We start from the raw sequence: 27,642 nt of genomic DNA, 5'->3' as shown, positions 1-27,642 counted from the left end.
AGAAAAAGCAACTGTTCATTTATCTACTAATGTCAAAAAGCTAAGTTTTTTAAAGCTTATGTATACTTGAACAATTAGAAGCTTAGCTACAACCCATTAGCACTGGAGAGCTTATGAACCAACCATTTAATAATATCCCTGCTGCAATAATTCAAGAAAAGGAGGTGATGAATGCAGTAAACAAACTGCAATGATTGCCTGTAATAACAAAAGGAATTTGTTACTCACAAAAGCCTTTGAGAATTCCTCACCCCAGACTGAGGGCAGCTTTAATTTTTCAAGAGGTGTGATAAGCAGCATGCACAAAGAGTAATGAGCTGGGTTTACTGCACGCATACGGATTAACCGAGCGCTGGCAAGCGGCTCCCGAGGCCCCAGGTACAGGTAAACAAGGCTCACACCTCCAAAAACTGTGCTCAAATCTTAAGACTCTGAAATACCACATCACCCCAGATAGATAAATTATGAAACAGCTCAGTGTCAGCAAATCAGTGTCAAAGGTTTGGGGTGCCAGCTTTGTGTCCTATCAGCAATAGAAACCCTGGAACTGCAGGTCTCCAGTCAAACAAAGCATTTGTTTCAAGCAAGGACAGATGGCAAGCTAGCAGCCATTAAAAGTGTCAGCAGCCATGATGGAAGACTGAGCCCACATTTAAGAGCTAGGGGAAGTTTTAGATCTCTGTTTTCACACAATATCCACATAAGAGGAACAGGATCTTAAACCATTCAAGTTAATGCTATGTTATATTCTGCTTTCAACAACAGGCACCACTTAAGAGACCCCATACAACTGTACAACTAAAGTATGAAGAGACACTAGCACTAAAAAACTCTTTCCCAAGGCTCCTCTGTCCCCAACAAAATAAGCCCTCTCCAACCTGTAGAAGTCCAACATTCACATGTTTGGATGCTGGTGAAAGGCACTGTCAGCCCTGGAAGCAACTTGTAGACTAACACCAGGCAAGGATGCCAAGAGTACAGAACATGTCATGCATTTAGTAGTGAGGTCTTCTACAGTTCAGGAAGATGATACATGCATTTAAAAGTACATTGGATATAAGTGAATGCGACTGAAATTAAAAATACGGCATATAAAATGGAAACTCATTATATTGTGAAGTGATACAGAAAACATCTGGATGTCATCCTAAGAGGTTGGTGTTTTTCCTGATTAAGGAAACAGCTGCCTTAGTAAAATTACTCATATCCAGCAGTAACAAAGAGTATCTTTTAGCTCAATTCTTCTGTTAAGCCACAAGCATCTGCTTCCTAATTTTCTTTTTATTTAATCTTGTGTACCCAGCTCAAGTGCTGTAACAACAAATTTAAATAGCTGCCTCATTTTATATCTTGCAAGCTATCACGACTAAACAAAGAACAGCACTTTGCATATGAAACTTTCCTTTCAAGCAGGTGACCATTGAAGGGTGATTTGCAACACCATCTGTGTGAAAGCAGGGGGTGGGGTGGAGGAGCCTCATAAACTGCACGGGGAATCAATAACTACATCCTCAATGCAGCATAAAGGGCTTTCAGAAGATTCATTCCTAGGCTTGTAAATTTGACTGTATATTTTAATTCCAATACCATTAAGTGATTTAGAGTGATGCCTTCACTCTAAATGACAATCCTAGACCATGGTGGCAGGCACAGAAAGGGCTGAAATCACTCTGTACATAAAGGGAATTCTATTTTATTTTTAATGGTAACTCTGCAGCAAATGGGGAGCTGTTCGTTTCAGCCAATGTTATGTGACAATTGCAAATTTCTTTCAGGCACTAATGGCAAGAGTTTTAAGTGATGGCTATCAATTACACAAGTATAACAATGTGAACAGGATACCAAGGGTGCCTACTTTATTTGTTCTTCCATTCATTTTTTTCCTTACTTCATTCACTCACTTTAATATTTTACTCCAACACCAGAACGACAGCTTAATGAAATTACTCTCATCAGTTTGAATCAAAAAGATCCTTGGATAAAAGGGACCAAAACTCAGGGTTTCCCATTATTCTGCCATCTCCCTTGAACTGACCACTAGCAAATCTGAGCAGCCCACTGAACAAATGGAACAAGTAAATATCCATCTTTTTGCTCTGTTTGCCCTCAAAAAGATGGTCTTCCTCAATTCACTACATAGTATTGATCTGACATCATCACAAATATTTTAAGGCAGTTACTTGTATCATTCAGAGGTTGGTCCTCAAATGGTTAAAATGTACACTTGATGTTGTCCTCAGAGGAGGCAGCACAGAGTAGGAGTTCTCCAGCCAGCTCAGGGTTTTGTTCTTTCTGGAGTTACTCAAATTGCTCCACAGCAAGTGTGCTGGGTCTGCAGCAGCAGTGCAGTAGCAGTAAGGAAGAAAAGTTTTCCTTTTCCCTGCTGTTTTCATGCAAGGTGCTCCAGATGGCCAAGGGCTGTGTTTTTATGAAGCTGTGAGTGAAGTTTCACAGGAGGATGGTTGAGGTTGGAAGAGACCTGTGTGGAAGGAGTTCTGAAGGTCATCTGGTCCAGCTGTGCTGCTCAAGCAGGGCCACCCAAAGCCTGCTGCCCAGGAACATCCATGTGCACAGACAGCTTTGGAATGTCTCCAAGGACAAGGACTCCTCAGTCTCAATGGGCAATCACTGCAAATCACTGCAGTGCCCAGTCACCCTTACAGTAAAAATGTGTTTCCTGATGTTCAAAGGGAACTTCTTGGGTTTCAGTTTCTGCTTGATGTTTAATATAAATGTTATATGTATATTTTGGCATTAGGGCAGGGTCATAAGTGACAAGATGTATCTTCAGACACGGCAACAAGGGATTTATGAAGGGTCTTGTCTTGTTGTCAGTTGTTTGATTTCAAATGAAGCAAGCAATAAACTTGTAATAATAGCAACAAGGACAACTAATAGCTAGTGAACTACATGTAATGCAGGCTATGAAGGGATTAGCACAAGGAACAAAGTATGGATGAGAATCCAAACTGACAACTTTGAGTACTGAAGTTTTAGAAACAAGCCATGATTTTAGGCACAGAATTATGGAGTTCCAGGCTTTACACAGTCTTGATTAAACATAAAAAGCCTAAGGAGTTAATTTGCATTGCTCTAATGTCCTTTGCCAGAGACCCTATGCTCCTCTTCATGCATAGGCAATTCCACATTCCACTGCCCATTAGTTTGATGTGTTCATGGACACAAGGAGAATAAATTAAATTAAACTAAACACTACTGTTTCGGAGTGTCTCTTATATTCTTTAAACATATATAAACTATAATGAGTATTCAATGGAAATTAGTGTTGTATATTATGGCTGCCCCATGTTTAAGCAGTAAAGTGCTTCTTTTAATCCTTATACTAGGATTGAAGTCAACACAGGAATTTCCAGATTTTGTGATCACAGATACTGGAAAAAAGTAGAATGATCTCGAGTACAAAGACAGTGCCAACAGTCCCTCTGTTAGATCTACAGCATGGATCACTTATGAATAAGCCACTGAATCACAAAACTCTCTCACTGAGTTTCTTCTAGCACCAGCAGCTACAGAATATTTCTATCTCACTTGTATAGATGTATGGGACATAAATCAACTGTTTTAGCTGTTTCAGTCCTCAGGTTTCAGTGGATGCTCAGATTACAAATAAATTTGTTTTGGTCAATTTCATTAAAAACAATGGGATTGAGAACGTGCCATTTGGTAAGCAAATTTACAAATTTAAATTTACAAATTTACAGCTTGGATTTGCAACCATGTGAACAGCTGAGCCTGACCCCATGACAGGTGAGTTTGGAAGCACCAACAGTTGCATTGATGCATTATTTTTCAAGGGGAGGAACAGGTTAAAATTTAGCATACTCTGCAGGCTCCTTTCCCCACAACCCCTCTGACACACTATCTAGCTGGCTTTTTATATAAGTAATGAAACAATAAAAATCTTCCTCTATACAGCAGGACAAAAAGATGATGGTTTCCTAACTCAGTGCTTTCTTTCTTATTACTGAGATTTCTCTGACAGACAATAATCATTGAATTGTCTGATGAATAATAGAGAGGATCAAAATGAGCCTGAATAAAGCACTTGTATATTTTCCTTAAATTAAATATAAGAGATGTGAACTCTTGTAGTTCTTTGCATGTAAGCCAAACAGGACGCTTCAAGAGAGAAGAACTGATTTAAGGAGCTCCTTTTATGTTGTAAGTTAAATCATCAGGCAGACTAATTCAATTCCTTTCTGTTTACTGTAAGACTATTTCTCTTACTGGACAAGTCATAAAACTAAATTGACTAAAATATAACAATTTCCAATTCTTAAAGACTCAGAAACAAGTCCTCTGACTGAACAGCAGGGCTGCCAGCACATCAAATTTATGAGCAATTCAACTGCTTCTCTGAATTTCCTGCAGTTAAAACTTTTTTACTTTTTTTGAGCTGAACCTCAAAACCATTCCTGTAATTAAACATCCATAAATTGTACTCTCTAAAGATTAACACTATTTTGAGTGCAGAACATATTTGAAGGAAACAATGGTTGGAAGTATTAATAAAGACTTCAAGTATGTGTATTAGCACGTGGACATTGCTTTCCATGCCCCCAGTTGAAAAAAGAGGAAAAAAAAAAAGGCATGACAACCATGTAAATTCTCTCCATTTTTAACAGTGGCTCTCTCAATTTTTAACTACATGGCTGTAGTGCTTTATTTTATTCTTTAACCGAACACTACACATTGCTATTTCTAGAGAAAAGGCCTTTCAGGCTTCACTAAATTATTTCTATATTTAATAGCATGTAAGTTAAAACATTAGAGTACCTTAAGTGCAATTTCAAGCAGAACTAGATAGAAAAAAAGTCTTCAAAGTATGATTTAGGAAAAGGGCATCTTAGTCACCAGCTTCACTCACTCATTAATTCTGTTACCAACTGTCACAGTGAATCAAGAAAAAAAAATATGGCTGAGTAAGTCCTCCTCTTTACTTTACTTTTGACCTTGGGTCAGTTAATAACCGTATTAACTTAAGACAGACCCTTCAAGGAAATTAGAAAAGCTGATGGCATTTAACACCGAACTAATTCTGCTCAGGCGTGCTGAGAACCACCACTGTGGTTTCCTGCAGCAGTGTGGCAATGATGGCCCAAAGCATTACAGCAGTTGTAAATCTTGCCTGGAATCAGGAAGATTATTTATTCTTCCCACTAGAATATAAATGGAAATAAAAGCAGCTCTGGAAAGAAAAGGCTGAGCACAGACTGAAGCATGTTTGTAAGAGATACCCTGCAAGCAGCAAATGCTGATGAGAAGGTTTCAGTTATTCACAAGTTTTGCATGATAAAAGGAAAAAGATTGAAATTGTCTGTATACTATGAATAGTGTTTTTAAGAGCAAGTTGGGGAAAATAGCATCCTTTAAGAAAAACAGCATTCTAAGCTGCTGACTTTGTTCTGCAGCTGTTAGTTTGAAGAAAACAACAAAAAAGAGTTTTTAAAGTACAATGGAAGGGAGTGAAATTCATAGCATATCCTTTTCCCATGATGATCCTTAGGATCTATTGGACTGTAAAATCATCTAGTCATGCTTGCAAAAATTAAGGACAACTTGGCCCCCAAGGGACAACAAAACTTTAAAGCAGCAACAGGACTGAACCAGCTCCCAAAAACAACTAGTATGGTTATTTTGCTTAGCCTGCAAAAGCAGATGATTGCCTAAAGACTGAGGGAAAGAAACAAACAGGACACATCTAGTTCTTCAGATGAATTAGTTACAGAGTATTTTTGGTAGTTCAGTGGATTTGAAAAAAAAATCAGAAATAACAGAACTGGTCCTTTATGCCAGAAAGAAGACAGCTCTTTGTTAATTGAAGGTTGACTCTACTCCAGAAACTCTGCTGCTGGAGTGATCTTCCTTGTTTGCTTTAGAGTTATGTCAGTTTACATAAGACTTGGATGTTAAAACAAGCTCTTGAGCCTTCATGTAGCATAGGAGACAAGAGTCTCCTCATCCTGTACTGTTCTAATTAGCTACTATTTGAAGGAGTTCATCAGGGTTGGGTGGGTTAATGTCAGCAATTAAAGGTGTTGAGTAAAGAATATCAGAGCTTAAAACATATAAAAAAATCCAAATTCTTTACAATATTTTACCATCTCCTGACCTCTCTTGTATCTTTTGCTTTACTAGGGAATTAAACAGTCTGATGGCTGACCAGCTAACACCTATGGGGATATAGAAGCTTGTATACGAGTTGACAAAAGACTTGCAATGTAAGCAGTGAGCTAAGAAACTGAATCTGCTGTTTAACTACATCCTAAATTATTTTTTGCTTAAGGAAACCAAGCAAGATTTGTCTGAGACACTGGCACTACATACCACTCCTCCTTTTCAGCTTTCCAATCTTCATGTTCATCCTCTTCTCAGTTTCTGGCTTAAGAAAAGTTTGCAGTTTGCCCAATTCTGTGCACTTAGCCCTGGGCAAAATGAACCCTTACATTTACTGATTGGAGGAAAACAGATTTGTTTTTCCAATGTTTCATGACAGCTCTGTTTAGGGGCAATCACCTGCCAAAACCAAAAAATCCCATTGGCATCTCTCATGCTGGAAGTGACACAGGATTTTTAATGTGCACATCTTTTCCAAATTCCTTCTCAATCATTTGTACACAGGGTGCAAACACAGTCTGAGTATGGCAGAGGCAAGCTTTTGGCACAGATGATACAGCAACTGGACTCATTTATCAACCAAAACATTTACCAACATTATTCAACTATAGCATTTTTACAAATGGCAAACAAAGCATGTGGCTTCCTGCAGTTTTTGAAAGGTGTGGGAGAAAGCTCCCTACTCATCCTACAAATCTTTCAGATTTCTGTTGCCTGAAAATAAACAATTGATCCTGCCAAAAAAAAAAATCCACAGGACAATTAGCCCTCACCATAAACTGATCCCAAGAGTTGGTGCTAACTTAAAGCAAATGAACCTTGTTTGTATCTGTCTCATGTTTGATCTGCTGAGCAAGATGTGCTGCAAGTGCAAAGGAGACTTTTAAAAGAATATCTCTTTCTCCTGCAGCAAGGATGCCATTATCTCTACCTATTGCTGGAGATATGAAGAGCATGCAAGAGCAGCAATGATGTCTGTCTGTTTCTGATTTCAGGCATTCAATCTTCTCAATGATATTCAGTTAGCTTGAAGCAGCAGAATTGGTGGGTGGCACAAAGTGGTGTTTTGAAATGAATTTCTAATCTGATCCTTTAAAGAGCTAATTGGATAGGAAGCTTCCCAAATTGCATTATACATTTCTGTTCACTCAAATTGTATTTATAATATTAAGAATATGCCTACATATTTTTTACTAGATGTAATTTAAATTTTTGGAAAGAGATATGAAGATAGAAAGATTCTTTGCTAAAGTCAGCTTTGGGAATCTGATGGAATGTCTTCAGAGCTGCCAACAGAATCAAAAATGTGGTAATCTTCTACTGGATGGTTTATGCTTTAAGCTAATAAGAGAAGGATGTTATCACCTACTTAACTCCCAACTTAATGAAAACTAACCTCAGACTCAGTTTACTGAGACAAAGCACAAAGTGGAATCTCTCATACACTAGTTATACATTGTGAAATATTTAGATGAAGAAAAGAATAGTTACTCCACACACAGAGTATAATAATATTTTCATGTGTGCTTTTTCTTTTGGTAAAAAAATCAGTACAATGATTCAATAATATCTATTATTATCACCTAATTGAACGTTTATACCACATCCACAGAGAGACTATACTTCCCAAATATTTCACATAGCTCAGAATTTAAGCAGCATAAGTTCATGCTGATCTATTCCCACTGTCAGCACTGAGATTTTTTGTTGCTTTCATTGGCAGAAAGAATTAAAATTCTTCACTGTACTATTATACATAAGCATTGTTATTTAGATATGACCAGTATATTTGCAACAATTTAACTGCTGCTTGCAAATGGCTCCACCGAACCCTGTATCTAACCATATGTTGTACATTTTCTATTAAATCTGCACAGCAACTCCACCACCTCCTCAGGCAGCATGTTTTTACCCTCCTCTTACTCTTCTTTATTATGCAACTGCATTTTGTGCTGCTAAGTGACAGAACTGGAAACTGAGATAAATAAAAGAGAGAAATATCTTGGAAACAACTTCTTTGCAGGTGCCTGGTGATTCTGGACAGGCTGCTAATAGCATGTAATTTCTTCTGTACAGTATATCAACCCACATGCAAAGAATTCTTCTTTAGAGTCTATCTAGAGCTGCTGCTCAAAGGGAAAGCACTCACACTACTATTTCTGACAGACATTCTCTTTCCAACTGTTCTGTAGAACCGGAATGAAGTGAAACTGTAGGAGCAAGTTGAAAGCCAAATCCTCAGAAGAAACAAACAGCTCCCTCTCAGCTGCTTGAATTCTACTTAATAACATAGCTCATGAGCTTGTGTCAAATATACCAGCTGTTACAATCACAATCCAGTATTTCTTAGGTCTCATTATAATCCATTCTCCTTTCTAGCAATTTACCATCAGCCTACAGAAGTGTGGAGGTGAGCAGGGATTTTAGTTAAAATTAATGTAATGAGCAGTGAACTTTTTTCTTATTTCCAAAGTCAACACATGAATGCAAAAGCATGTCAAATAGGTTTACCATAGAACAAAGCAAATTTTTTTTTTGTTTGGAGAAAACTCCTCAAACAAACCATTTTCTGCTAGGCAAATGGGAAACCACTAAAAGTGAAGAACATAAGTTATGTACAGGTTGGAATTCTAAACTGATATTTCTCAGATCAAAATCAGGGCTCTGATTCCTGGTTTCATAGCAGGCTTAGTTACAGCAGCTGCAGCAGGCTGTCACCACAGCTTCTCAGTCCCCTGCTGTGGGTATTCACACTGATAGAAAAACAGAATGATGACAGACAAACAAAAGCAAAACATACCCACTGCTGGACTCCAGCAGACAGCAATTCCCTGAATTAAGGCAAATTACCACTATTCCCACTTTACATTAGCACAGTGGCCTGAGGGCCCTCATTCTGAGGCACAGAACCCGTTGGTGATGGCAGCTGATGCTGTGCCTGGTGGTGGTGCCTGATTGCAGCACAGGGGCACAGTCTCCATCAGACTGCAGGTACTCAGACCCCAGAAGCAGTTCCCTGCCATGCTACACGTGGGTGTTATCAGCAACCCCACAGCAGAGTGGGAAGAGAAGGAAAACCTAGCAGCACCATCTTAATTAAGTGCAAGACTGGAAATCCACAACCCTGTTACCATTCTTCCAATTTTCTTCAGAATTAAGTGTGTGGGCAGCCTGAGCAGCACAGTGGCACAGAGCAGCCGGGCAAGTAGCACTGGGAGAGAGTGGACAGAAGTGTTAGGAATGAGAAAACTTTTGGAGAAAAGGGAACCTATTTGAGAGAGATGGGTTTCATCAACAGTGACAGCGTAATTGCACTGCAGGAACTTAAGAGACACAAATAGAAGACTGAAAGGCAGTCTGCTTGCAATGGCAGAGCAGTCTACAGGAGCCAAGGTTATCTCCAGAATGTGAATCCATAGGGATTCTGCAGTTCCTTTTTATGCAGGTAGCACAGAAAGTGAACAGCATTAGATTTGTTAAAGGTGGAGAAGAGGCTGAAATAGTAATGGAGATTACAGACTGATTGTGGGAAACAGAGAATATTTTAAATCATTCTCTGTCCCTGAGTAGGATGTTAAGTGCTACATCAGAGCTGATATAAACCTTGATTTTATACAGTGTAATGACAGCTTTCTGCGGAAATTCAGTCTATAGGAGAAAAAGTATCTCTTAACTTAGTTTGACATATTACTGTCAACAGGGGTCACATGCCCCAATTCAACACATTCTTTAAAAAAAAAAGGTTCACTTTGGTAATGTTTAAGTTTAGAAAGAGAATCAAGATGACCAGCTGAAATGAATTTAGAAAGAAACAGCCACAAGGTTAAATTGCTTGGAGATGATTTGGAGAACAAAAGGTGAGGTTCAGAGTCCAAAAATTCTCAAATCAAAAGGTTCAGATGACTTTTACCTTCTTTTGGTTTGACTGTAAAGAAAGTCACTAAAAGTAAAACCATATTGAGTCCAAGTAAGGAATACAGAAACAGACAAGTTAAACGAAAACCCTTAAGTCAGGCTAAATGTAATTTTTGAAGAACAATTAAAAAAGAAAAAAAGAGAAATATGATGCCTGCTAGAGAGCCAGGAGAAAAAATAGCAGATGTCTGTTTAAAAGAGCATAGTGCATGAACCAAAGCCTTGCTAAAAAGATAAACTTGCCCCTGTGTTTAGTCTTGAGGAGCATAGGCATGTCCTCATGCAAGAAGTTTCTTCAAAGAATAAGCCTAATGGACTGTTGCAATATTGAGGCTGGACTAGCAGGTTTCTTGAGGTCACTTCCAAGTTGAATGGCTCCAGAATTCATTGAAATACCAAGTTAAAAAATCATAAATCTATAAAAATGAAAGTGAGCATAAAGATCATTTCAGAGCTCTACAGGAACTAAAACATGACACCACTGAAACACTGATGTATTGCTTAAAAGTGGCAGCAGATGGATGGTAGGTGGGAAACAGGACCCAAATCTGAAAACAGGGCTGTAGAAAGCTACAGGCAATTGAAGTCTTCTAGTCTGTATCACACAGGGAATTCTACTGCCAGCCTGTGCAGGTGATTAAGGAGGAGTCAAGTGGCATTCACAGAGAAGTGATCAAGCTGATACAGTATGCCTGGAGTTTCAAACAGCATTAGAAATCAAGCTTCCAGGACATAAAAGGGAAAGTTCTCTTGTTAACTAGTGTCAAGTTAAGTGAGAGGAAGCAGGAGATAAAACACTCGGTCAGTGCTCACACTTGATGAGCTCAGATCCCCAAGGCACATACACTGGAACTCAATCACAATTTGCAGAAAAGGCCAATACTTGTGTATAGGTGACAAAAACTTAATTCTCCTACCATTCAAGACTCCTAAATGATGGAATTTTTTTTGTATTCATGGAATTTAAATATTCTCTCTGAAGAGACACCTCTACAAGAGAGGCAGAGACAGAGAGAATAGCTGCAGCTAAATTCTGCAGAATGTCAGAATGTCTCAGCATTATGTGAAGTCAGCAATCTTCTGTGGTCAGCCTGGCAGAGGCAGTTGGAGATCAATAGCATCTGCATCATTATTTCATGCCTGCTCCTCGTTAGTAACATAGCTTGACAATCACTGAGGGATGGTGGTTTGCAGTGAGCAATGATTAGGTCTGTCTGAAGTCAGACAGGAAGCCAACATCATCAAGTGAGGTTGAACAGTGGCACTGTAACTCCAACTCTAAATGCAGATATAAACTAATTAAGTATGTCATGACTTTTTTTCCCATTTTTTTTAACCTCTCATTAATAGCTGGTAGAGAGTAACAGATGAAACTCTAAGTCCAACTTTTCAAAGAATAGCTTGGATTTTTTCCTTTTTGTTTTGTTTTGTTTGGGAGTTTTTGGAGTTAATTTGTTTGTTCTGGTTTGATTTTGTTATTCCTTCCCCCTGATCAGAATTAATTAGTGTTCTTTCAAACAGGTTATCCTGCCACAGTAAAAAAAGTACAAATCTGTTATATTTCTGCTTCATGCCATGAAGAAGAATGGCAATATGAGCATATTATATAGGAAGAACAGATGCTGCATCCAAAATATTTTAATTCTGGGGTAAAAAAATAAAAAGCTACTTATCCCATTCAGAAAACAGAAAAGCTTCAAAGGAATCTGGGAAATTACCAGCTGAATCTGAAACTCATGGACTTCTTATTCACTTCAGAGCATTTTGGATTAACTTTTTTGCTGCTCACACAAACAGCAAACTAAAAGTTCCTTCTATTTCTGCCTATGCAATGTATTCCCCGACTGTGGAGCCAACTTTCAAGTAAAACAGTCCCCTTATTACTGAGTTTTAGCAGTGCCTTTTAGAGCCAGTTATGAAGAAATCAGAAGACCTAGAGAATGTACCAACCCCACTGCACTAAGAGCAGGGCCATACATTTGCCATGACTTTCAGCACCAGTACCACAGCTATTCCCAGCAGTGAAAATTACAGTGCTCACAAGTAATGCTTGTAATCTCCATGAATTCCAAGAAAGATTTTAGTTGCTATTAGAGGGGCTAGTGCTGTCCTCCTCCAAAAGTTAATGAATTATCTCCATATATTACTACATTTGGAAGTGTAGTATATACCTGGGTCTGCAGAACAGAGGACCTTGCAGCATGCAATACTCCTGACCCTTGATATACCAGAATTTAACATCAAACTGGCAAGTACAGCAAGGCAGTTGTAAAACAAATTTCTCCCTTACACTTTATTTTTCATTTTATAACAAAAAAAAAAAACTTAAATGAGGAATCTTCCAAGATTCTAAGACATGTCTTGTACTTAATCAAGGTTTAATTTGAACAAAATGATCAAGAAAGTTTGAAAAAAAAATCTCTCCCAGTCCTGTGGGATAAATCTATCATATTACAGTTTCCTAAAGATACTTTCATATAAACAAAAAAAATTTTCAATACTAGCATTGCTTTTAAGCAGCCAGGCTTATTTTTAATAATCCTTTACAGCCAGTGACTTATGGAAAAAATAACAAGAAAAGCCTTCACAAGCAGTATTATTATTAGGGACTCAAAAGCCCAAAAGAAACAAAAAAAAACCAACCACCCCCAAAAAAGAGAGCAGCATTTAAATAGTTATTCATCTTTAAATCAAGTTTTCTGATACTTGTGGCTATTTTACAAATGAAGTGGATATTTGACTGAAATTCATTTCGACTTGGGTTTAGACGGATACCACAATGGGAAAAAAAAGCATATGAAATTTCTAGCACTTTAAGGTATTTAATATGAATTCTAGTAAGGTAGAAATTGTAGGAAGCTAAACAGAAAGCATCTCATGGCTCTCTTTGCAAGTGAGAAGCACATATAGTTATCAAGGGGTAAAGTATTCAATTTGTTCATTTTTAGAATGATTCACGTTGGTGACTTTATCTAAATGAACTATTATGTGAGTAGGATGTTTTAGGAACTACTCAGTATGATAGCATATTCTTTAATTGTGATTAGTTAGACTTACAAATGATTATGGAACATACAATGTGTTGCAGCTTTGGATCATTACCCATGGAAATGTAATTCAGAAGCACAAACAATAATTATTTCCATCACTCCTTCTACTGAAACATAGCTTTCTTTAATTAGAATACTGCTAAGTGAGCACAGCAAATATAAGATTTTTTAAATAGTTAATCTGATAAAGAATTAATTGAGCTTTTAACGGAGGAAGTTTAATCCTTCAATCAGTGTGCATACAGATTGTGCTAACTTTTTAGGAACACCCACTAATGTAATGGACCAACAGATTACTAAAGATATATTTTCTCTGGTGGCAGCCAGGCTCTGGGGCCCTCAGGCCTTTCTACACCTCTCAGCAGCAGCAGGGAAGAAGAAACTCTCATAACACAGGAGAACCTCACCCTGCTGCATCCCATTCTTTACATTGGCAGAGGTTGGCTATTGCCACAGCGTATTGGGATTTAGGAGACAAGTCATGAAGGTTCCCCAAATCTGATGAAGGCACAGCATGCTGAATTGCACTCTCCAAGCCACCAGAACAACGGTTTAGGGAGAGCAGATGTCTAACAGAGAGTGTGAGAACCAGTGGCAAGCATGGACGATGCCCTTCCTGGCCTGCAAGAGCTTGGCATCCTCCTTAATAATACACCTCCTCTCTGTGTGTAAGAGGCAATTTTACTTTCATTACTGAGTCCATCAATTTTAGAATGGGCACTAGCATCCTTTATCACTGATGTTCAGCTGTAAAGAGTTCCATTTAGTTATCTGCTGTGTGAAACACTTTCTTTTGTTTCAGATGTCTCCTCATTTCATTTGTGCCAGAGTTTTACTGGAACACGAGTGCTGCTTTCAAGCTAGCTGGAAAGGGGGTGGTAAAACTGCCTCTCTGAGGATGAAGGAATGGTTGAGAAGCAATGACTAGGTGTTATATAGGAGAAACTATACACGCTGATTGAAAGTGAGACTGCACGTTAACAGACACAGGACATAAACCATCAACATACATATGAAATCACCAGCATTGATGACAAAGGATTAAGGCATTTCTTGGCAGACAAACTGCCACTTGATGTAAAGACCCATGAGCATTCATCTACCAGCTCATCTGCCAAGAAATGAGCTTCTGTCAGGACTGGTAATTAAAGTGTACCAATAGGTTATGCTAGAAAAGCCCACACCTGTTTCCCAAGTAGATCTCCAGTGAAAAGAGAAGAAACATAAGTGAAATAATATCTAGCAAAGATCCAGACACCAGCTCCCAAGCACAACTCAATTTTTTTTCATTACTGTTAAGTGTCTGACTGCATTTTTTTCTCCTGCAAAATTACAAGACTATTCAAATAATAAAACCTGCACATTTTAAGACAGGAATGTCTTTTCCATACCATCTACACTCAGCACAGGTCCACGTGATATAAGCAGGTAGGTCTAGTTAAGACATAGAAGTGTCAGAGGAACGTTGTCTCCTTGTAACTGCTTTGTCAGGTACATGACCCAGCAGTACCTGCTAAAACAGCTTTAACATAATGATAAATTTCAACAAAAAATAATCATGCACAGCCATAGAATTAAAGTAATTCAAAGTGACAGGTTCAATTAGTATTTGGGAAATTTACTCGTGAAAAAAAATTAATTTCCTTAGATTTGTGGAGTTTCCGCTAGTAATTGCTTTGGATTTAAGGAATGATAAATTCAACTTATGTTTAAAGAGTACTAACTTGTGTAATCCTGCAACAAAATACTACTATAATCCAGAGACAGAAACAAGAATTTAAACTAGTAAGATTAAAGAGTTTTCAACTGCCAAGCTAAAACTTGAAAATAAACATGTCGTTTAAAATGGTACCTGTGACTCTTTTGGCCTTCTCCAAAAACATTACACAAGTAATTGCATTCACACAAAGCTCTAAGGTGAAACTGCATCTTCATTCTTTCCAGAAACCATGACAGGTAATAGAGATTACCAGGTTATTAATGCTTTAGAGACACTCACATGTATAGGTTTATAGCTGCCTTTTCTTTCTTAACATGTCTTCTCCATGTGAGTTGAAGGCTCAGGTTCAGGTAGGCAAACAGAAAGTAAGAGTTTAAACAAGTTCAAGGGTACACTTGACACCCATCTGGCAAGCAGAAAGCTGATGCACCAAACCTACCACTACCTCAGAGTAGGAACTCCACAATTACACACTCTAGCATGAAGCCCAGAAGATGTACTGGGTGTGATTCCCACTCAAGAAAAAAAATGAAATATCACTAAACACTTAAATGAAGCAATAGCTTTAGGACGTAAGAAAAGGAGCAGCAATAGAAGCAAGAAGATCCATTGGACTGGTCTCCATTGTACAAGATATTTTCAAAGTTTTAAACATCAGATAAATGAAATTATTTAATTTGGATAAAAAAATTACTAAAATTAAATTTAATGACTTATTTAGATGATGATATGTCAGATAAACCATCTTACTTCTTCTCCTGAAAGATAGTAAGCTGAAAGCAGTCCACCGACGAAACGAATGTTGACTTCAAATACGGAAATTTCAGCATTCTGTTGAAATAAACATAAATTTATTTCTATTGAGGTTTATTTTTACATATATATATATATATATATATATATATATATACACACACATACAGGTTTTAAGGCATAATAGCTGTAAATAGCAAAACACAGAAGATGTAGGGAAGGCCAACACAAGAATTTAAAGCATTTTTTTCTCTTCCTCACTTTGACAAAATATCCTGCTTAACTTTTCACCTCTTCTGTGGGCTATAAGGTTTTCTCTAAATCCACATATCCTTCCAGATGATTCAGCATTTGCCCAAAAGGTGCTCTTGGATCTCATGTCCCACACTACCTCCCCTCACTCCATCTCAGACAGATCAGTATTGATCAAAATGTCCCATCAAGTGCTTTCCTACTTCAGTCTAAATGCTGCTCACCACAAACAAGAAGGTAGCACTAGAATGAGTTAATTATGTGCTCATAAAAAACAAATGTAATCATTATGTGCATTCACAAGGAAGATGATTCCCTATTACAGTGATAGCCCTTTCCAAGCTGGTGTGGATGAATCTTTTACTAATGACAAAGACTTGGTCCAGCTAGTATCTACCTCAAAACTCAAAGCACACTCTTTCCCTGCCTTTGGAAATTCAAGCATAAATGAGGAATCTGAGTCTCACATACTTTTGTTCTTTATGAAGGCAATTCCAATTTTACCCCAACACTCACCGAGGCATTCAGCTAAAAAGTTGTTCTAGTGAAGTTTCTTAATTTTTGCCTTTTTCTGTAATACTACTTTTTTTAATTTCCGTGTTTCTGCAGAAAAAGGTACCCAACAGCATCCCAAAATTTTGGGCACATAAAAAAAAGCATTTGACTTTCACATGTTCTGGGTTGCTCTTGCTTCTACTGAGTCACTTTTCCATTTTCTCTTTGCAAACATACAGTATAGCTATATTTAATATAAATCAATGCATGGTGGAGCTGATGGATTTTCTTCTGAAAGGCTTGCAGGTTTTTTCATTTAGCTAGGTTTTGTGCTTTTCCAGTTTAAGCATTCAGATGTCAGTTTACATAGGAGGGAAGAAGTTGCTCCCTATTTTTTATGGATTTTGAATTGCAGCAAACTGCCTTTACAGAAAAACAAACAAACAAACAAACAAGCACTGGACTACATAACAGAAATATTACTTCATGCTTTTCAGTTTCCAAGGTGCTCTGATTAAGAAAATGCATCTAGACACATTGCAGAGTTGGTGAGTTTCTTGTAAACTGTAAAGGTACAGGCTTCAAAACACACTCTCAGGCTTGCTACAATGCTTGTTGGTTCACACTCAGGAATTTACCTTTTCTCCTCTAAAATGTATTCTGCACTTCCCTCTCCCCCAAAGAAGAGGATATAATTTCCAATCAGAATGACTGTGTTTAATATATAATTAATATAGTATGTGTGTGCCTGTATAATACACCTTTTAATACACATGAACACAATTCAAAGAGGCTGACAAAGTAAAGCCATCACACACATCTGACTCTTGAAAACTCAGACTGGCATCATGGCTTAAGACTGCAAGATTATCTTGCTGTCTTGCAGTGGTCAGAACATAACACTCTTACAAGTTTATTTTGAGTCATCTAGAAATCTGCAGTTTCTCCTCTGTCACTGCTCTCCTCTACTGCTCCTCTCCTATTCTTTCTAAGAAAAACAACAAAGTTTAATTTCTGCAGCTTAATTTCTGTTTCCAAAATGCCTTTTTTTTCAAAATCTGTTATTTCTCTTTCCAAGTGTTCAGTCATTGTCTCACTGAATGCAGCAATAAGGCAAATAGAAACAGGTACGCATCTCAACTTCAACATTCTTCTGAAGGCTTTTTTATTATGCCATGATCCACATTAAACCTGGGGAGGGGATATAAAAACATTTAAATTCTCTAGAAATCTGAACTAACTAGATGATGCATCTGTTCACCTGCTAATCAGGCTGCCTGTGTAGGAACTACAGTACATGTACTTTAAATACAGAAGTCTACCTTAAAATCCAACATATAATACAGCTAGTAGAGAACTGATTTGACTAAAGAAAGGCTGATCTGATCTAGTCTGATTGAAGAAAGGATGATCAAATGAGTGAAAGGGGTGGCTTCTCTTCTGTGGAGACCGAGCTAGCTGAAATTCCTATGAATAGTATGAGAATATGAATTTGTGAGTCTTCTTCAGAAGTTCGGGTTCTTTCCATTTCAATCCTGAGCCTTAGCACATGTCAAGTACCTTTCTTTGATGTGGGAAGGTTGAAGCTGTAAAGAGGTAGGTGTCCGATGAGGAAATGAGTTAATCAGATATCCCAGACACTTGTGTTTCCTTTGAGAACTGAATTAAATCACTTTTTGATTTTCAATTGCTTGAAGTAAATTGAGTGGTGTATGACCTGAATATTTTGTCTCCGGAACTTTACATTTTGCCTTTCTGGATTTAAATATGACCACTTAACTCACAAAACCATTGCTATCTTTCAAGGAGTGCAAAGGCCCTTTAAGGAAGTCTCAGTATGTGTGCACTGACATCTGCTTCTGGAAATCAGCTACGGACAAGAAGACTACTTGGAAATAATTTGAATAAAGGTTTTACTGTTGTGCCACAAAGATGAATTGCACTGTAATACTGAACATGTGTTGAAGGGGTGATCTTTCAGGACATTTCTTGAAGGCAACCATTATTCTAACGTCATCAGATTCCCAATAGGTCACTTGAACCTCTGAACCTTCATTTGGAATATTTGCCTCTTACCAAAATCTTTATGCAAGCCACTGAAGCAGACAAACACTGAAACAGTAATTTCATTAATGGTAGATTTGAAATCTGTATGCCTGATAGTTACTCTTAAATTCATTGTACCAGGTTAATATTATTCTCAGCGCACAAATAACTGTAAGTGGCAAAACAATTAAAGTTTTATAATTTCACATCAAGAAAACATGTTTACATGTTTTTGTGAAGGAAAGTTTGTGAAGGAATGTTTTTTGAAGAAGTAATCTGTTAAGAAAAATGAACTTGTCCTAAAAGTAGATTTCCGCTACACCAAATTTACCCTTCTTCCTGGTTTGATTTTTAAAATTTTTGTATGACATGACACATTGAAAATGCCACACCCTGATCATTACTCTCTTTTCACATATTTAATCATCCATGTACAGATTGCACAAGTAAGTCTATATTTCTACTCAGCAAATTCTAAGTAAGCATTTAACAGTACCAGAATATATCAGAAAAACTTTCATCTGAACTTCACCAAATTTCTACTTCACCATCTGTAGAAGTGAGAATTATTTTTTATTTTAAATTTAGCCTTCTCCTTCAAACAGTTATTGTATCACCTACAAAGCAAGTCTGAGAAGTGGTTGAATTAATTCTATTACCTCTAATGGAAATTCTGTAGGGCAAAGTGTCTGGACATGTACATTTCAAGATGACTAATGAAATGTCATCTTTCCCTTTTTAAGGTACCAAGTGCAAAAGACAGCTCTGAACAATTGGAAAAATATAATTTCCAGTGTTATAGTCTCTTTACATTAGTAACCCAAATATAGACTGGCATCTGTATGAGAATATCTGAAGCACCTTCGTTAGTACACATCTTATCTATGCTAACATCTAAACATCAGTTTGATCTGATATTTGCAGGCCTCACTTTTAGAAAGGATTCTGAAAGTCTGTGGGTGCTTGAAAAAGAGTTACATGTATTGGGAATAACATGTTTTTGTTTTAATTCCAGGGCTTTTATGTTAATTGCTGAATGTGAGTAATGTGGTCTTTCATCTTATATTTATTCAGTAATTTATGATTCACTATTTGAACCATAAATTGAATAGTCCAACTACTATACAACATCCAGGGAAACTGTGATTTCTGATCAGTGTACTTGAAAAAAAAAACAGAAAACAAAAAGCAATGTATGAATGCAATATGTACTGTGAGAGCAAAGCTGTGACAAGTTTCAGGAATATCATCTAGTTTCCTTGATTAATTTCTAAAGATGAAATTATTTTGATATAGACATACAACATCCTGTACATCGCTGGCTAGAGACATAACATCAAAGTTATGTTAAAATTGCTTTTTAAGTAGAAGAAAACCCATAGCTCAGAAACACTCAAGATGCTGGAGAAAATTAGAGATATAACTAGGAAACCTATTATACTAACTCCTTTTAAAGAAAGGGAGAGTGACAATGCCTTAGCAAGACACATCTTCAAAAAGCAACAAATATAACCAAACAAGGAAGGAGCAGGCAGAATAAAGTGCCAAGACTTATATTAGTTAGCCTGTGTTACTCTGCATTTCTATTTTATTGACAAATCTATGACAGGGCCAATTTGATCTCAGATGTGTCCCACCACTCAACTTCCCTCACCCTTCCACAAATCAGAGGATTAGGACTACAACTGAGAAACTACTGAGGCTTCAAACAGCTGTTATACTGAATTTAATATTGAAACATTGTTCAGACAACAAACTACAGTCAACTGGGCTCTCCTGAAGGCCTTTTCCCATTGAACTCCTCCAGCTTCCCCAAAAATCAGTATTCATATCCTTCTGGATCATTTCCTAATGCATGTCATTCCTGATAATCTTCCACTCCACAATTCACAGACCAAGGCCAAAACGATTTCCATCAGTATTTTATCATGGGAAGTCATCCTCCCTTATAAACACAACATTTGAAACACAACACTATTTTATTTATCCACCTGGCACTCACCAGCAGCTCTAGTTACATGTTCTGTCATTCAGAATACAGCTGGAAAAAACACTCTGTGCTCTTTACACAGATGAATGTATTCCCAATGAACAAATCACCTTAATTTACATTTGATAAAGAGCTTGCTCTCTTAGTTTTTATAAAGATAACAAAAAATAATGCCCCAAGTCCTAACGTATCATTTGTTTCAGTCTTTTCTATTGCAAAGATTCCTTCCAAAACTTTCTTTCCTTTGGTTCTCCTGTTCTTGTATCATCAAGAGTGTACAGAACTTCAGCCACCTCATCTGCATTTCCATTTGCTCCTGTGTAGAAGGAATATAGCAACTCCCTCCCCATGCACACACACCATGGCAAGCAGCCCATACCCTGCAGTTTAACAAGCTGTGCAAGAGAACACCAGGGAGCCTGTACTGAATAATGCTGAATAATGTATATAATTCTAGACTAAAAAGTGGACACAAAGGGCCCACATTTCCTGTGAAATTAGATGAACTTGTAATTATTTTTACTATTAAATAATAATATTCCCCTGTTGAAGCACAAAGGTTGGAAACAGCAACAAATCCTAGCATTTTCAAGCAGCCCAGGAATTACGATAGTCACAGATAGTACTACAATAGCTCACTTTCAACTATTGCAATTAAACAAGATTTTAGTTACCTGCAATCATGGGGGAAAAAAATTTCATTCATATTCCACAAATGAAAGTTACTGGCAGCTTGCTAAAATATTCAGTTCCCAAAGACATGGGAAATAATCTTAGCAACCTTTTTACCATAAGTGTCAAAGCCTGGTTATTGCATAACATTATTTAACCTTGCTGAAGTCCCCGCATGGCAAACTGCAGGCACAAAAATAAAGTGCTACTGAAGGCATTAATAAACTCTAGCAGCAAAAGAACTGTGTTTGGTAATGAATTTGCAGGATCTCATTTTAGCCCATCAAAATTGGTTCTTACACATAATTAACATCAAGCCACTTTGAAGTCTGGCATTTAGAGTGTACTAATAAGTTACGCGGCAAACTAGTAATCAAATAGTCCCACAAACTAAAGAACCATTTTCACCTGCTGGCTTTCTTAAGATTTCTCTCTGACCCATGACTTTTTTTTTTTTCAAATTGGAAAGCTGTTTCAAATAGTTGTATTAGGAAAATTTCTGATTTTCTCACTTGAGGAGGAAAAATACCAAGAATAAAGAGCCAAAAACCTATAATGTTCCAAGGTAGAACATTAGGTTGTGGATTGTTAAATAGAAGTCAATCACAATACCTACAGTTTGAAAATAGTAGGATTTGGGTTTGTAAATGCTGAAATTTGAAATAAGCAAACTGAAGTCTGGAAGTCTGTACTGTTACAGACTGCCACACCACAGATACAGCTGAGTCAATGATAAATGCTGGAAGCCTTATTTATGCAAATAATATTTGCTGTTCTGGGACCTTGCAAAGGGGGTATGCTAGTCTATACATGACAGTAGCAAAAACCCCATAATGTCAAGTTTCTCCACTTCCACCAGTTCTTTTCCAGTTCTCAAATAATAGATATATCACTCACAAAACTTTTAGGTTGCATGAAGCTGCTGACCAAATCTCTTTGAAAGACACTCAGATTTGCTGTGCTAAGCACAAAGATGAAAGAAGTCATAAATGAGCCTTCAAGCTTCAAAAGTGGCATAAAATCAGATACAGTGACTGACCAATACTTAAGAGTATTGGTAGGACACAAGACAGAGGGCACCCTCACCTTCTTCCTCATTCCCTTCCCTTTATGCAGTTCCTCAATTCATTAGTACCTGTCTTTGAGAGCAAATAATGAAATGCCCTTCATACTTCCACAATTTCCCTCTTATCTGAACAAGTGCATGGCTTTCTGCTCCATACCTTGTTCCCATTCTGATCCTGTCTGGCTACACTTCCATCAGACAGCTGGTCAGTTGGTCAGGGTGTGAATCCAAGCCCTGTCCCATGTACAGTTTGACTGCCAGCACCTTCTGGTCTTGGTGTGGGTCCCTGTTGTTCCTGTCAATGCGCAGACATGCTTTAGGACACTGTGTAGACAAAGGACTGCTCCCAGCAGGCAGCACAGGCAAGACTGCCCTTTTGCACAGAAGGAGTTTAGCAGGGCTGAGGAAGAAGGGGATGGATCCCTTGGTCACTCATGCTAAAGATACTGGGGTGTGTTTGGGCGTGGATGCAGAGCACCATTGACCCAACACTCAACAACTCCCAAACCCTCACTGCTGTACCATGGGGCTCAGCTCCTGCACCACTACTCCCCGACACCTGACCCCTTCATTTGCCTCATCAAGATCCCTTTTCCTCTCTCTCTCTTCCCAAGCACGTATTCACTGTTATTTGGCTCTTGGACTGCAGAGACTGATAGCTTTTTCCTCCCCAGTGTGAAGCAGAAGTGGGGTGCTGCCACAGAAACTCCTTCAGAAAGCTCTGTGTGTGCGTGTGCAGCTTCTGAAGAAACAAATAAGAAAAAATAAGATCAGAGGAGCAGCATGCATAGTTGTAGCTAGGAAACAGCCAAGCTCCCTAAAAATCCCATGAAAGACTGGTTCCCTTTTCCTGCCTTGTAACCTGCTGATACAGAGCCCAGCCCAGCTGCTGCAGCCTTGGGCTGTGCACTGTGGAGGGGTGTGTGGGCAGCAGCCTGCGTGGGGAGGTCAGAACAAAGCCTTGGCTATATTAATTAGAAGAGCAAAAGATGAAACCCCAAGAGAGATAAAGAGATTCAACAGAGAACAGAGCACATATCCATCGTGCTACTAAAGCTAAGACTATGGATTTAACCACTGCAAATGTCATCTCTTTCCATAAGTACATCTACATCTCTTATAATATTGACAGAATCAGAAAATGCAACATAATTCCTGAAGGAATGGCTCAGTTTAGCTCAAACTTCTGCAAGGTTTCAAATTTAGAAAAAAAAGTCAGCAGTTGTGACACAAAAAAGCTCCAAGCATTGCAATGTGATCAAATCTCAGTTATAAAATCACAGGGCTACCAGCTGTAGCTGTAATGAAAATAGCCTGTGTTATACTCCAAAAGGGAAAGCTTCTAAACATACCCACTGACAAGCTTACTAAAATGCACAAGTTTGCCAAGAAAGGTGCTGCTGACTTAACTAGAGTTTTCCCTCAAAATCAAAACCTATCTTCAGAAAGGTAAAGAGGAGCAACCCTGACATCTAATTCATTGAACTGCAAGATTGAAATCTAACGCATAAAGAGAGGCTGCCATTAAGTCGTCTTTATTCCATAAATCCTTTCATGTGGGTAAACTAGTGCCTACTTCACAAAGTGACACCAGGCAACTTTTATGATCAAGTGTTGAGAGTGGTGTGAGTGCTGGCCAAATAAGTTTGGTGAATATCTTCTGGAGTTTGTAAAATTTTCCTACATCCAGCTGCATTGAGAGAGAACATAAGGAGAAAAAAATTCTGCTACAGAATACAGTCACAGCAATTTTTGTAAAGAACATCTTAAAGAAAATTAAAGATTTGAAAGACATAGTTCTAAGAATAAATGAAGAGAAAAACGTATTCTACTTATGGAAATACAGGGGAATTATGCTGATTAAGCAGTCCCTGCCCAGGAAATGATCAGAAACATCAAACACAAGTTTATACTACTCAGAAGAAATAACTCTTTAGGATATGTCAGTGAGTCAGTTTTTCCAAATAAATCACTTAATGGGACAAAGGTTTCTAAAACAGAAGCAAGTAATAGTGTACATAACATTTTTCCAGAACATGTCACGTAAGGCCTGATAAACGCTTAAACACAAAAGAACTTTTCTTTCTTTGCTGTTCTTTAAACTGTAAGATATAAATACAAAATGGCATTTGAATCTAAAATCTATACTTAAAGAGGAAAACTAAACAAAAGTGCAAGTTGAGGAGCTTCCAACAATCCAGCCATTAAACAAATGGATATCCATTATTAAATTTGGCATCACAGATATTTATTTTAATTTCCTTGTTCCAGTTTGGGAAAATTCATCTACTCACTGATGATGCCAATGTAAAATTCAATTACATATGATTATGAAGTATTATGAAAATAATTTTGTGAGGTGTTGAACTCCAGGCTGCTATTTACAGGAATATCAGTAACAATATACTGTTAGTGACGCACGTCAGTGTTATCTGTGAAGCTGCTTTGGTAAATATGCTTGACTCCTGCATTGAACAACTAATGGAATATGAAATTTCTGACATTTTCTTAGCTTGGAAGCATTACTGAGAAAAAAATAGGTGCATTAAAAAGAGGAAATATAGGCAATACCATCTAAAAGTTTCCAGTACAAATATATAAAGATATATGTAAACCCAAAGATTTTCATGTTAATAATGTAAATCACTCTACAAAGCTTTATAATGTTCCTCCAAGTAGAGCTCAGCTCATCCTTTCAAGTGGAATTTGTTATTTTCTGTTGTCTTATCCTGGTTTTTAAACATCTTGATAATACCAAGCTAATAATGCAGGAATTTAGTATTACAAAAATACCTTTAGGGAAAAAAATTCTTATGCACAAGATAAAATTAGTATGTCATTCAGGCTTCTTACACTACACAGGAGCACTATTTAATATCCTCTATTTACATTCTAAATGTAAATATAAATGCATACTAAATTACTGCTTATATAAACTATGCTAGATCCACTCTTATTAACTCCTTCTTAAAAGGATAATTAATTTTCAAGCATGGAAGAGACCCTAATTAAACCTGACTTTTGCATAACTTATTAGAAAGAGTACTTTGTTTTCAGAAAGTGTTTCTAACATTAAGCATGTCAACTACAAGAGCTTTCAAGTGCTCAGTGTACTGTGCTTACTTTATTGCACTGATCAAAGGTGCTTCATCAGCTCTCTGCACCCAACAATAAATCCTCTGGCCCAAAAAAAAACCCAAAAGGAAAAAAAAAAGAAAAAATACCAAACTCAGGACTTTGCCATTTAATTGAAGAGGTTCCTACTTGTTCAAGGCCTTTCCAGATTAAAAATTTAATGAAGAACATTGCCCTCAGCTGCACATTTGCCACTTAATAGGGTAATTTGTACGTGCAGTTGTGAGGACCTAATGCTTCCTAAGACTAAAGCAGTTCAGTTGTGCCAATAGTTCAGCCTAACTCATGATATTCAACTTTACTTGAGCAGACAGAGGAACCTAAGCAGTATGTATGGCATGCACCTTTCAATAAACACAACAAAAATCTGTAGATTTCATAAAGGGAAAATGTAAAAGGTTTGCATAATGAAAAAATTAATGCTTGAAGGGTCCCAATTCTTCTTCCCAGAAAAGCTGAAAAGTCTAGTTTTTACTTTATAATGGCAAATACTCTATTTCCTTTTTCCTTCCTCCGGTCCAGCTCATTGCCTTCCATCTACCTAAATCTCTTTGATTGAAAAAGAGCAAATAAGCAGAGCAGTAGATTTCTTATCTTCCAGCTTCCTGCTTTGTATTATCTATCAATAATCTAAATTCTTTAGCCTTGCATTATGTTTGTAATATCAAACCCCCAGTCCTCAGTTGGCCCCTGGAGACTAAACTAAAAAGTTAATCAGCAATGCTCCTTACCACATTGAAATCCAAGTTTTTTTCAACCCACTCCTTGGCTTCCTTGAACTCCTCTTTCATTTCCATGATGTATAGTGTATCAAGGGCATCCACAATTGTTGCTCCTTGTATGTTACCTGAAATACATGAAGAGCCAGTGATTTACTTTTCAACAGAAGACTTTTCAGTTAGATCTAATTAATTTAAATTAATTCTAATTTCAAAATCCAATTTCAATTAATCCAGTTAAAAACTGGGTGCATAAGCATTAAAGTGGTAACTAGTAATTCACAGCCCTTACTTTGATTCCCATGCCACAACAAAACATCATAATATTTAAGTATTTCTTCCACTAATGAACTTTTGAAGAGCTGCTCTAATGCACTGTATTTTCAGTCATATTTTTACATTTTAAACCACTGACAGAACAGTTCGCCGTAAAATGACACAAAACCCAGTAAATCTCGGTAATTGAGAAATTTCTGTTTCTTCCAGTTTGGAATGAAAACAATCAGCTGCTTCTTTGTTTTTATACTCAGAAAGATACATAAAGCTTTAAGAAGCTGGTGAGCACTGATCCCATTTTAGTTAGGAAAGCCCTTTAGGTAGAATCTGCTGGGGGAGGCAAAGGCAAACTTGCACACATGGATTTGCCAGCTCAGGAGGGGCTGCAAGGCACAGGTGGTCTGCAAAAATGGCACCCTTCTACCCCTGTTAAAGAGATGGGTAAGAGCTAGCCTTGACCTAACACTGCAAGATGAAGTATCACCAGTACGTTGGCTTTGGAATGGATTAGATGTTCATCATCCTGTACTGAAAGGTTAATGTGGACAGTGGGGTTCAAGAAAACACAGTCACTCAAAACACTTTTCCATGCTTACTCCAAATTTACCTTGACCTTTTGAAAATACCATTTTTGTCTAGGAAGAGTTTCAATTCCTATTTATGGGATAATGTCAAAAATTCAATTTTGACCACTCTACTAAGACTTTCATTTCCTAACTTGGCTCCTGCAGTTTTCATAATGACAGGAAGACCACTGTTATATTTTAGAGAAGACTCTGATACAGAAAGAAACATTTAGAATTAGATAATAATTTAGGTTGCAATCAACAGAGAAAGTCATTATGCCCAATCCCTGTCTCCCTCAGCAGGGCTAATGAGTCAGGTGAATAGCTGACTACTCATTCCGGAATTGATTGCACCAGGGGAATGACAACATAGCAGCTACAACTAATTAAGGAACTTGATTATTCTCTTGTCTCTGAAATACCTGATGAAAAAGTAAAACTTAATTTTATAAACTTATCAAATATCATAGTTCAATTTTTTCATATTTAAGAAAGCTACTCTATCAGCCAATTCTTGTGTTCACTGCCATCATGGGTTTCTCTCATGAAACAGAGAGGAGATCGGAGAGCTCTGTATAGCAGGATTGACATAAATTCCTTAAATTAAGGTTCCAAGTAAAAAAATAATTTTCCATTTCCACCATCTTAAAGAAAATGATATTTGAGGTTGTTACAACAGTTATTTGGTACATGTAACAGAATGAGATACTTTCTCTATTTTAGCAGCTGTTTTTACCACCCATTTTTGGAATGTCACTTTCCTACTCTGAAGGAAGGAATCTCCACATTTTCCCCCAGATATTCCACTAATAAAACTGCAGCCTGCTTTGGTAAGAAAAACATAATATC

At 37.4% G+C, this 27,642-nt stretch overlaps 1 protein-coding gene across 2 annotated transcripts in view; it reads right to left on the bottom strand.

Annotated features, from left to right (window-relative positions):
• MAN1A1 (mannosidase alpha class 1A member 1) overlaps nucleotides 1-27,642 on the bottom strand; it is a 139,500-nt gene that overhangs the window by 67,931 nt on the left and 43,927 nt on the right. For both annotated transcript variants that reach the window (XR_009274539.1, XM_058801355.1), the window contains exons 3-4: nucleotides 25,964-26,079; nucleotides 15,574-15,654 (exon numbers count right to left, since the gene is read on the bottom strand). Coding sequence is in view for 1 of the 2 variants with exons in the window: in XM_058801355.1 (XP_058657338.1) it covers nucleotides 15,574-15,654; nucleotides 25,964-26,079 (197 nt within the window). In the remaining variant the exon portion in view is untranslated. The remainder of the gene's footprint in view (nucleotides 1-15,573; nucleotides 15,655-25,963; nucleotides 26,080-27,642) is intronic.

Source organism: Ammospiza caudacuta, chromosome 3, assembly GCF_027887145.1.
Source record: "Ammospiza caudacuta isolate bAmmCau1 chromosome 3, bAmmCau1.pri, whole genome shotgun sequence".
Classification (NCBI taxonomy): Eukaryota; Metazoa; Chordata; class Aves; order Passeriformes; family Passerellidae; genus Ammospiza; species Ammospiza caudacuta.
The sequence above is the reverse complement of the archived record's forward strand: the minus strand, read 5'-3'. Positions and strand labels throughout refer to the sequence as shown.